General features: G+C 46.1%; 1 protein-coding gene across 5 annotated transcripts in view; it reads right to left on the reverse strand.

The window, feature by feature from the left end:
* Positions 1-11,671, reverse strand: part of DPP3 (dipeptidyl peptidase 3) — a 30,092-nt gene extending 18,421 nt beyond the window's left edge. The window contains exons 1-6 of one of the 5 annotated variants that reach the window (XM_031447940.2): positions 11,508-11,665; positions 10,053-10,327; positions 2,379-2,468; positions 1,679-1,816; positions 1,022-1,096; positions 356-449 (exon numbers count right to left, since the gene is read on the reverse strand). In XM_031447940.2, coding sequence (XP_031303800.1) covers positions 356-449; positions 1,022-1,096; positions 1,679-1,816; positions 2,379-2,468; positions 10,053-10,327; positions 11,508-11,559 — 724 coding nt within the window. In that variant the 5' untranslated portion in view covers positions 11,560-11,665. The other 4 variants (XM_031447939.2, XM_031447943.2, XM_031447942.2 and 1 more) reach the window with 4 other exon arrangements.
* Between the last annotated feature and the right edge of the window lie 433 nt (positions 11,672-12,104).

Consider the following 12,104-nt stretch of genomic DNA (forward strand, 5'->3'; position numbering starts at 1 on the left):
CTATTATCTTCTGCGACACTGCCTGGAGAATGGGGATCATGGCCAACACAGGGCTCCTGTCAGAGGCTTGCAGTGGCGACGTTTGTCAGCTGGAACCTAGGCCCTTCCCCTGCCCTCATGTCTCCCCCTTGTATCACCACCAGAACCAGAACTAGGAGTGCTCACCCCACAGGAACACCATATGCTGAGTACAGCATGGAGCTTGGCACCCAATAAGCCTTCAATCAATATCTGCCATTACAACAGGTGTTACTCTGTGCGGCTACCGTAGTCGGCTAACCCCTGTGCTCAGCCCCAGCCCCTTCCACCCTGGACCAGGAATGCTGAGGACAGAGTAGAAGGGGCATGAGCTCACCTGTGCTGAGCACGGAAGCCAACCGCACCTCGTAGTGGGGCTTCCCATCCTGGCGGACCTCCTTAAAGAGTCGTGTGTTGTAGGCACTGAGGTTCTGGAAAAGACCAGTGTAGGGGTTTGGGGGAGAGTAAGTCCAGAGAGGGCTGTGGAATGGGGGAGGGAAAGTGGGTCACCGCAGGAAGAAGATACAGAGGCAAAGTAGAATGGGGCCTGGGAGGGGAGAGAGCGGGGTGGGCAGGCCAGGGTAGACTCCTGCTCTGCTCATTACACTGAGCACTAACTAAGTGCTAATTCAACTATGCCAGGTACCGTGTGACCTCAGTTAATCCGGGGGCTACAGGAAAGGCTGAGTGGCTGAGCTGGGAAGTGAAACCGACATAGGACACCAGAGCCTAACAGAAGCGGCTGTGATGTTCTGTGTCATCCTGCCCTGAGGCTGTAACAAAGCCCTTCAGCCTGGCATGGGGTGGGGGCCGCTCCATCAGGGCACACACGGGGACACCTTCATTCAAGCCAGGCTGACCCTCAGATGAGGATTCCCAAGTCTTCTCCACCTCAAGGACCCAAGACGCCCATGCCTCAGGGCCCAATATGAGACCCAGGAGTGGGCGCCAGTGTCAAGGGGACCCCATCAAACCGCTGTCCCGAGTTCCCCAACCCCCAAACCTGTGAGTCCAGAAAGTTCTGGGCTAGTTTGGCATCTTCTATGGTACAATTCCCAGAGAAATAGGTGGTGATACCCTGTCAGGGAAGAGGCAGATGGGAAATAGGAGTTGCTGAGATTGGAGGCCGCAGGGGAAGCTGGCGAATTTCTTCCCAGCCACCCTCTCCAGCCTCAGGCCTCCTGCACCTCCTCTCAGCAGCCTCCACTGTCCTCCTCCATGTCTTTCCAGGGGAAAAAATTATAACGCGAACAACAAATAGAGGTCCATCTCCAGCCTTCCTGCAGCTCTGCTCCAGCCTCTCACAGGCCAGCCCACCCCAAAGGTTTGCTGTGTCCCTCACCCCATGCAGCTCCCAAGCAGCCTCCAGAGGTGGGAAGCTGGGGCCCCCTCCTTTCCCATCCCCCCTCCTCAGTCCCTCCAGCTACCAGCTCTTCTCTCCTTCCTGCCTCCTGCACACAGCATCCTCGGAACTGGGAGGGCATGCAGAAAGCATTCCATCCAACCTGCTTACAGGTGACAACACTGAGGGCTGCAGTAAAGAGCAACTCTGCCTCAGGCGAATGAGGGACAGTCCACCACCTCCCCATTGGTGCCTTTCCCTCCACACCAGGCGGCCTCCAAGGATGCCCTCTACTCCCTAGTGCGGTTGGGGCCTCACCTCCTTCCCCAGCCCAAGGTGCCGAAGCCTCGATTCCAGAGAGAACATGAGCTCCGCACAGGTCTGCCACAGGCCCCTGACTTCCTCCAGGTGCTGCTGAGCGGCCTTACTCCCCAGGATCACACGTTCCAGCTTCTCCTGCGGGGGAAGGGAGGCCATCAACCTGGCCACACCACCCGAACCTGCCTCCTGGGGCCCCCACACCCACCTCCCAGCTCTTCTCCCACAAGACCTTCTGGCTCAAAGTGTGGTCAATGGACCAGCAACACTGGCTTTGCCTGAGAAACACAGAACCTCATGCAACATCGCAGGCCTGCTCAGTTAGAAGCTACATTTCAGCAAGACTTCCAGGCAATTTGTGATCATAGTAAGGGCTGAGAGCCCTGGTGTAAGAGCCGCCTCTGCCCTAGACAGCCCGAGCCCCATGGTTCCGGGGAGGGACTCCTTGTGCCCAGGCTCCTCCACTGTCCCCAGGGGTGACCAACAGGTGTCATTTCTGCAAGCACCTAACAGTGCACAGAGCCCTCCCCTCGTTCGCCCCTTGGGTCAGCACAGTCAGAAGGAGGCTGCAGCACCCAGCGAGCCTAGTGACAGGGTCAAGGCTCCACTCAGGGTCCCACTCCCACTGGGGCTCCATCTGCTCCATCCCCCACCCCACCAGCCTCACATTCCCCACCTTCCCCAGCCCTTCTCAGCTCACCTTGGGCAGGTTGGGAACAAACTTGGTGTCGCCAAAGGACTTGTAGTTGCCCATGTTGGAGTAGACGCCCGCAGCATAGACCAGGAATGCCTGGGGGAAGGTGGCATCAGAGGCCAGCAGCACAGCCTCCCTGCCCCACGGATGTTAACCCCCCAGAGAAGGCAGTATGGGTGAGGCTGGGAAATCTGGGGGCAGCACTCACACCCTGGGAGGCCCCAGTCGGTCTCAATACACCTTCATAGACCAATCTTCATACATCCATTGTCCAGCCAACCTGGTCGTCTCAGCAGCTCCCAAACACATCTAAGCCCTCATCTACTTTTGTTCCCTTTACATCGGCACCCTGCCAGCCACCTGCAGCTATCTCATATGATCTTTAAAGCCAAGTGCGAACACCACCTTCTTCTGCAGAAGCTTGTCCTCAGTCCCCAACCTGGCAGGGAGCTGTCACCAGAAGCATCAAATATTCTATTAAGGCTGGAGGGGCCTTGGTCAACTACTCGATGGCTTCTGCTGGCCCCAAATCTAGTCTTCATTCCTCTGGCAACAAAACTTCACATCTTCCTTTTGGGATGCGGGGAAATCTCCCTTCCCCAACTCCAGGGCTGGGCATAGGCCCAAGCTGGCCAATAAGAGCCCTACCAGGAAATTTCCCAGTGGCAGAGAGCCTCTGTTTTACACCAGGAATCATCAAACCTGAAGCCCCTGGAGCTGCCCTACCAAAGTGAGGAAAGAAAGCAAAGCTGAGGGATGAAGACTGCATCACAGTTGTATCACTGAGCTCCTGAAGCTGTGCCTGAAGCCTCCCTAGCCCTGGACTTTTCAATTACATGAGCCAATAATTCTCTCCCTTTTAAAAAAAATAGACTTTATTCTATAGAGCAGTTTTAGATTCACAGTGAAATTGAATGGAAGGTACAGAGATCACCCCAAAGCCCCCTACCCCCACACATGCACAGCCTCCCTCATTTCAATATCCCCACTAGACTTGAACATTTGTTACAGCTGATGAACCTACACTGCCACCTCATCACCCAAGATCAGAGTTTACATTAGGGTTCACTCTTGGTATTGTACATTCTATGGGTTTGGATAGATATATAATGACATCTCTCTACCATTATGGATACATTACTCTGTATCATACAGAGTAGTTCCACTGCCCTAAGAATCCTGTGCTCCATCCTCTTTCCCAATGCCTAGCAACCACTGATCTTTTCACTATCTTCATAGTTTTGCCTTTTCTGGAATACTATACAGTCGGAATCATACAGTAGGTACCCTTTTCAGGTTGGTTACTTTCACCTAGTAATATGCGTTTAACTTTCTCCATGTCTTTTCATGGCTTGAAAGCTCACTTCTTTTTAGCACTAAACAATGTTCCACTGTCTGTTGTACTACAGTTTGTTTATTGATTCAGATACTGAAGGACATCTTGGTTGCTTCCAAGTTTTGGCAAGTATGAATACAGCTGCTATAAAAATTACGTGCAGGTTTTTGTGTGGACATAATTTTCACTTCAAGTTTTCACCTTGGTAAATACCGAGGAGCAAGACTGCTGGATCATACGGCAAGAATGTGTTTAGTTTTGTAAGAAGCTGCCAAACTCTCTTCCAAAGTGGTGGACCATTTTGCATTCCAACCAGTGATGAACAGAAGTTCCTACTGTTTCACATCCTTGCCAGTTGTGTTGTCAACATTTTGGATTTTGGCCAATCTAAGAAGTATACAGCAGTATCTTGTTTTTTAAATTCACAATCGCCTAATAACATATGATGTGGAGCATCTTTTTATGTGATTATTTGCCATCTGTATATTTTCTTTGGTAAAATATCTGTTAAAGTTTTCGGTCCATTGCTTAATCAGGTTGCTTGTTTTCTTTTGTTTTATTAATGGAGGCACTGGAGATTGAACCCAGGACCTCGTGCATGCTAAACACGTGCTCTACCACTGAGCTATACCCTCACTCTGTGACTTATCTTTTCATTCTCTTAACAGTAGCTTTCACAGAGCAGAAAACTTTAATTTTAATGAAGTTCAGCTTACCCATGATTTCTTACAGGGATCATGCTTGATGTTGTATCTAAAAAGTCACCTCCATACCCAAGGTCATCTAGATTTTCTCCTATGTTATCTTCTGGGAGTTTCATAATTTTGCATTTAACATTTAAGCCTGTGATCCATTCTGAGTTAATGTTTGTGAAGGATGTAAGGTCTGTGTCTAGATTCTTTTTTTTTTTTTTTGCAGGTATATATCCAATTGTTCTAGCACCGTTCATTGAAAAAACTATTTTTGTTTTATTGTATTGCCTTTACTCTCTGTCAAAGACTTGTTGACTATATTTATGGGGGTCTATTTCTCTGCTCTCTATTCTATTGCACTGATCTATTTGTCTCTTCTTTTGCCAATATCACACTGCCTTGATTACTGTAGCTTTATAATAACTCTTGAACCTAGAGTGATACCAGCCCTCCAACTTTGTTCTTCTTCATTATTGTGTTGGCTATTCTAAGTCTTTTGACTCTCCATGTAAATTTTAGAACCAGTTTGTCAACATCCACAAAATAACTTGCTGAGATTTTGACTGGTATTGCACTGAATTTATAGATCAAGTTGAGAAGTGACATCCTGACAATATTGAATCCTTCTGTCCATAAACAAGGAATACCTCTCCATTTATTTAGTTCTTTGGTATCTTTCATCAGAGTTTTGTAGTAGTGATTATATAAGTCTTAAACAATTTTTGTTGGATTTACGACTAAGTATTTCAACTTTTTTGGGTGTTATTGTAAATGGTACTGTGTTTTTAATTTCAAATTATACTTATTCATTGCTGGAATATAGGAAAGCAATTGACTTTTATGTATTAACTTAGCATCCTGCAACTTTCTATAATCATTTATTCTAGGAGTTTTTTGTTGATTCTTTCAGATTTTCTACACAGACAATCATGTCATCTGTGAACAAAGACAGTATTATGTCTTCCTTCACCATATATATACCTGTTATTTCTTTTTCTTATCTTATTGCAGTAGCTAGGACTTCATACAATGTTAAGAAGTAGTGGTAAGAGGGGACATTCTTGCCTTATTCCTGATCTTAGTGAGAAAGCTTCAGTTTCTCACCATTAAATATGATGTTACCTGTAGGATTTCTAGTTTACTGACAGTTTTTTATCATGAATAGGTGTTGGATTTTGCCAAATATTTCTTCTGCATCTACTGATATGATCATGTGATTTTTCTTCTTTAACCTGTTGATGTGATGAATTACATTTACTGATTTTTGAAAGATGAACCAGATTTGCATACCTGGGATAAACCCTACTTGGTCATGGTGCATAGTTCTTTTTATACGTTGTTGGATTCAATTTGCTAATATTTTGTTGAGATTTTTGCATCTATGTTCATGAGAGATATTGGTCTGTAGTTTTCTTCTCTTTCGTTGTAATCTTTGTCTGGTTTTGGTATTAGAGTAATACTGGCCTCACACAATGAGTTAGGAAGCATCCCCCCACCCTTTTCATAAAGAGATTGTAGACAATTGGTATAATGTTGTCCTTAAATGTTTGGTAGTAAGCCTATCGGGGCCTGGTGTTTTCTGTTTCGGAAGGTTATTTATTAATTATTGATTCTATTTCTTTAATATATATAGGCCTAGGTAGCTTATCATTTCTTCTTGTGTGAGTTTTGGCAGATTATGGCTTTCAAGGAATTGGTCCATTTCATATAGGTTATCAAATTTGTGGGCATAACATTTTTCACAGTATTCCTTGATTATCATCTGAATGCCCATGGATCTGTAGTGATGTCCCTTCTTTCATTTCTGACATTAGTTTGTGATAGTAGTGATAGTAGTTTGTGATCTCTCACTTTTTTCTTAGTTAGCCTGGCTAGAGGTTTATTGATTGCTATGATCTGAATGTTTGTGTCCCTCTAAAATCAATATGTTGAAACCTAACCTCCAAAGTGTCAGTATTAGGAGGCGGGGCCTTTGGAAAGAGATTAAATCATGAGGGCATAGCCCCTGTCATTGAGGTTAGTGCCCCACAAAAGAGACCCCAGAAAGCTAGCTCACATGTTCCATCATGTGAAAACACAGTGAGAAGTCAGCAGTCTACAACCTGGAAGGGGGCTTTCACCAGAGCCAGATCACGCTGGCACCTGTCTTCCATTCTTTTTCTGCCTTTTGTGGTTTTAACTGAACCTTTTATATGATTCCATTTTCTCTCCTTTCTTAGCATATCAGTTGTACTTTTTTTTTTTTTTTTGCTTTGTTTAGTGGTTGACTTAGAGTTTGCAATATACCTTTACAAATAATCCAAGCCCACTTTCAAATAACACTATACCACTTCATGGGTAGTTTGAGTACCTTATAATAACAAAATAATCCAAATTCATGCCTCCCCTCCCTCATATCACTGCTGTCATTCATAAGCAAAGATAGTTGGATATGTCATTACTATTATTATTTTGGACAAACTGTTACCTCTTAGATCAATTAAGAATAAGAACAATAAAAGTTTTTCTTTTACCTGCACTTATTCCTTCCTTCTCCAATGTTCTTCCTTTTTTGATGTAGATCTGAGTATCTAACCTATATCATTTTCCTTCTCTCTAAAGAACTTTTGGGGGATGGATATAGCTCAGCAGTAGAGTGCATGCTTAGCATACACGAGGTTCTGGGTTCAATCTCCAGTACCTCCATTAAAAAAAAAAAAAAAAAAAAAAAAAAGAACATCTTTTAAAATTTCCTGCAAAGGAAGTCAACTGGCAACACATTCCCTCACAATTTTTGTTTGTCTGAGAAAGTTTTTACTTCTACTTCATTTTGAAGGGTAATTTCACAGGGTACAGAATTCTAGGTTGGTAGACTTTGTCTCAACACTGTAAATATTTCAGCCCACTCTCTTTTTGCCTGCATGGTTTCTGGAAGGTCAGATGTCACTCTTATCTTTGCTCCTCTGTAGATAAGATATTTTTCCCCTCTGGCTTCTTTTAGGATTTTTTTTTCTTTCTCTTTGATTTCCTGTAGTTTAAAAATGATATACCTACATGTAGGTTTTATTTGTTTTTTATTTTTTGTTTTGCATTTAGTATCCTAATTGGTGTTCTCTGAACTTCCTGGATCTGTGGTTTGGTATCTGACATTAATTGGGGGAAATTCTCAGTCATTACTGTTTCAGATATTTCTTCTGTTTCTTTCTTTCTCCTTCTGGTTTTACCCCTATATGTATGTTACACTCCTTGTAGTTGTCCCACAGTTCTTGGATATTCTGTTTTGTTTTGTTTCAATCTTTTTTCTCTTTGCTTTTCAGTTTTGGAAGTTTCTGTTGAGACATCCTCAAGCTCAGTTTCTTTCCTCAGCTGTGTCAAGTCTATTAATAGGCTCATCAAAGGCAGTCTTCATTTCTGCTAGTGATTTTTGATCTCTAGCATTTTTGGCACTTTCTTGGAATTTCCATCTCTCTGCTTAAATTGCCTATCTTTTTCTGCATGCTGTCTACTTTATCCATTAGAGTCCTTAGAATATTAATCATGGTTATTTTAATTTCGGGTCTGATAAGTCCAACTCCCTGCCATATCTAAGTCTCATTCTGATGCTCACTCTGTCTCTTCAAACTGTGTTTTTTGCCTTTTAGAATGTTTTGTAATTTTTTTCTTGATAGCCAGACACAAGGTACTGGGTAAAAGGAATAGCCACAAATATGCCTTTAGTAATGTGGTGGTAAGGTGTGGGAGCAGGGGAAGTGTTCCAGAGTCCCATTATTAGGTTTCAGTCTCTTAGTGAGCCTTTGCCTCTAGACTGTGAACTTCACATGTATTTCTAAGTCCTAGGTCCCCACCACTCCCCTTAGGTGGGACAGGATGTTCAGAGCTGTCTGGAATTGGGTATTTCCCTTCTTTTAGATCAGTTAGGCTCTGATAAAACGCTAGCAGGTTTGGTTCTGGTTAAATAGTTCCTCCTGAGGGAAGATCATGTTAAGAAGAACAGAATGTTCTAGCCTATTTCAAAAATGATTCTTTTTTCTCTCCTTCTGCAAGAAGCATGAGGGATTTTTTTCTCTGAAATTCATTGTGAGAACCAGGTCAAGCTGCTGGAGGTAAAATCCCCGAAAGTGTGGGGACCCCCTTATGACTGGGTCCTCCTAGAGTTTTTAACTCTCAGAATTTTCTACACTGAGCCTCCAGCAATTCATCAATTACAGGTCAGGTTCTCCTACACCAGCACTGGTTCTATGGAGGTTTCTGCTCCTGAATTTTTGCTGTGGTAAACTGTGATTCTCTGTACCTGCCTGTCTGTCTTTTCCAATTTGAGGGTTTTGCCCTATGACCTCACTTCTTTTAAGGATCTAAGAAGAGTTGTTGATTTTTCAGTTTCTTCAGCTTTTTACTTGTTGTTAGAACAGATGGGTGACATCTAAGCTCCTCACACGCCAGACCAGAAACTGGAAGTCATGATTTTTTTTCGTTTAAGCCAATCTGAGGTGGGTTTCTGCTACTTACAAACAAAAGAATTCTACTGAAAATAGTTAATACTTGGGTAGCATTCGTCCCACTTTCCCAGGCATTAGCTTTTTTAATGAGTAAATCAAGGCCTAGAGATGGGATGTGACTACTCAAAGTTCAAAAAAGGTAGAAGAAACAGCCTGGGCCTCCACTCAGAGATAAGCAATCCATCCCTTTATTTTACATATAGAAAAACAGACCATATCCTCATACATTCTTGGTGAAGCTTTCTTAGAGGATGATTTAACAGCACCAATTGTAAATATACAGAGCCTTTGACCTAGCAATTCTGCTTTGAGAAATAGGTCCTCCTCACACACGTGCAAGAGTATGCTCATTGTGGTATCATTTGTAAGAATAGCGAGCAATCTAAATGTCCATCAATAAAGAAAAGATTAAACTGATTATAGTGTACATTGCTCTGGAATGCTTCACAGTCAATAAAAAAGAATGAGGTGGATTTATTTGTACCCCATGGAAGTTCTCCAAGACATGGTGTTCAATGGAAAAAGCAGAACTCGCAATATGTAGAGTGTGATCTCATATGAAAAAGAGATAATAAAGACCATGAACACATGTATAGGTATGCAATACTGACAGAGGACTGAAAAGACTATACACTGCACCTTCTTTGGTGATTACCTCTGGGGAGGGCACTGAGAATGAATGATCTTCGTGTTTTGTTTTGTGTCTTTCCACATTGCTATAATGCATTAAGAATGCATTAAGAATGCATTCATGTATTACTTGGTCAGTAGGCCCACAATCAAACAAAAACAAGAGGACAGGCAGAACATTCTGCCCAGGGACACACAACATGGTAGAGGAAGTTCTCGGTCCAGAACTCAGACCTCCTGATTCCTACACTGGACTAATTCCTCTACCGTCTCTGAATCTCCATAGCTGTTTCCTTTAATCCACAGCCCTTGTTATAATCACAGCAGCCACCATTTATCTTGGAGTCAGGTCACTACAACCCTAAGAGGTACGGACTACCCTCATGCATAGTTTGCAGATGAGAAGACTGAAACTCCAGGAGGGGATGTTCCTGTGTTTGACATCTTCGGCCTAATCCAAAGAGAGAAAGTCCTTGGTATCCCTGCTTCCTGGCCCCTCACACCCAGAAGCCACTCAGGAAATACAGGCTGGCCTGAGAGAACTGACCTGATATTCCTCCTCGGTAAGGCCCTCAGCTAGGGCATGCTGGCGCAGCTCGTCGGGGTCCTGGGCACGGAAGATGCGGCTGAGCAAGGCATAGATGTAGGGGGCCTCAGGAGAGGTCTGCAGCAGCACAGCCAGGCCTCCATACCAGGAGGCCCGTGACAGGTGATGGGCATAGAGGCGCTCTGTGGGTGACAGCAGGCGGAAGGCCTCACGGCAGTCCAGGCTAGACACACCGATGTCATTGGGGAGGATGTACTGGGCGTCCGCCATGGGCCCTGCTGAGAACCATCACCATGATCACAGCCATCATTTTTCACATGCCAACTGCACACCTGGCTCTGCATGCTCATGGTCTCATTTAATCCTCCCTAAAAGCCCATGAAGAAGGGAATCCCATTGTCCCCATGCACCAGATATGCTAACAGGCTCAGAGAAGGTTAGGTGACTCACCCAAGGAAATTACAAAATATATTGGTGGGCAATGTTTGGCTTGTGCCTCTCAAACTTAAAGACTGAAGCCAACTACCTAGTATTACAGACAGGGAAACAGGTCCAGAGGGGCTAGGAGCTTTGCCCAGTAACCTAAGGGAGGGGTCAGAAACAGAGATCTGCATCTCTAGACTCCCAGCCTAGGCCTGGTCTCCCCTCTTCCTACTCTGACCTCCTAGCCTCCTCTTCAGAATTCCTCTGCAGATTCTTCAATCCTGCCCACCAGTGTGTTCACATGGACAGAGTCCCAGCTGGAAGATCCAAGTTCCAATCCAGGCTCAGCCAGAGACTCCTAATATCAAGTCAATTGTTTTACTTTTCTGCGCATCGATTTCCGCCTCTGTATAATAGGCTTGATAATAACCCAGACTTCACTGGGTGGGTGTGCAGATTAGATAAGGTCACATCTGACGGCGTGTATCTACAGTAGTAAATGATTTTCCTGGACTCTTCCTCTCTCACTGCTCCAGGGATCTGTTCCACTCTCATCCCTCTAACTGCCTTTTCTTCGGCCCTGCGCCCTCCTGCCCTCTTCCTGCGCTCAGCCAGGGGAGCTACCAAGCCACAGAAGTTTCGCGCCGGAAGAATACACATTTTACAGATACGGAGATTGAGGCTTAGAGAGGCCAATGAACTTACCGAAGGTCTCACTGCTCCGTTGGGACCTGGGTATCTCCCAACCCAGGGTTTTCTTCTCAACGCCCTCTCTTGCTGGGACTGAGTTTCCAACCTCCCCCAACACTCCCGATCCTGCCCCCGAATAGCACAACACCCTGGGTTCTGAAAGGGGCGTTAACCCTTAGCTGCCCTGAGCGCTCCTTGGCCATGGGGCCGCGATGAATCTGGAAAGGGTACTGGATGGGGAGGCGGGGCAAAAAGGGAATGATCTTGCGCTCGGTCCAGGCTCGCCCTGTCCCTCGAGTATGACACACATTGTGACCCCGAATCCCGGGCGCCGTGCCTCACCTGCAGCAGCTGCTCCGATCGCAAACTCACTTCCTGCTTCCGGCTCCCCCATTCATTGGGGCTCCGCGAACTCCGCCCCCACCGGCCAATGGTCGGGCCTCGGGGTCCGGACGGGCGTCAGCTCTAGCCAATAGGCGCGCCGAGGAGAGCTCCGCCTGCACGCCGGCTCCCCGCCCCAGGCGCTACGGGGTCGCGCGCCGAGTGGCCCCAGAGGCCTTGGCCTTTGGACCGCAGGCGGCGCTCGCGCTGGGGTCAGGGACCTCCGCGGCCCGCGTGGCCGCGGCCTAGTTGCGACAGACGGGGCTGACAAGGTACCCCGAGTCCAGGCTGGGGGACGTGGCTGTCACGGACAGAGCACCAGGGATTTCCCCACACACAGTCTCGACCCTCGCTGTCCTTTGGGGTTTTTCTGAGTCCCCCGACCTCAGTTTTGCATGTGGGATTCTGCATCCTGGGGATGATGTGAACCTTCCTCACTGGATTCGAGAGCCAGAGAGGGGAGACTCTTCGGAGACTGCAAAGCTCTCGGTGTAGGGAATTGGGGCTACAGGCGAGCAGGCTCCTGCCAGGGCTGAGATGGTCCCACCACCAGGGCTC

The sequence above is a fragment of the Camelus dromedarius genome, chromosome 12, assembly GCF_036321535.1.
Source record: "Camelus dromedarius isolate mCamDro1 chromosome 12, mCamDro1.pat, whole genome shotgun sequence".
Taxonomy (NCBI): Eukaryota; Metazoa; Chordata; class Mammalia; order Artiodactyla; family Camelidae; genus Camelus; species Camelus dromedarius.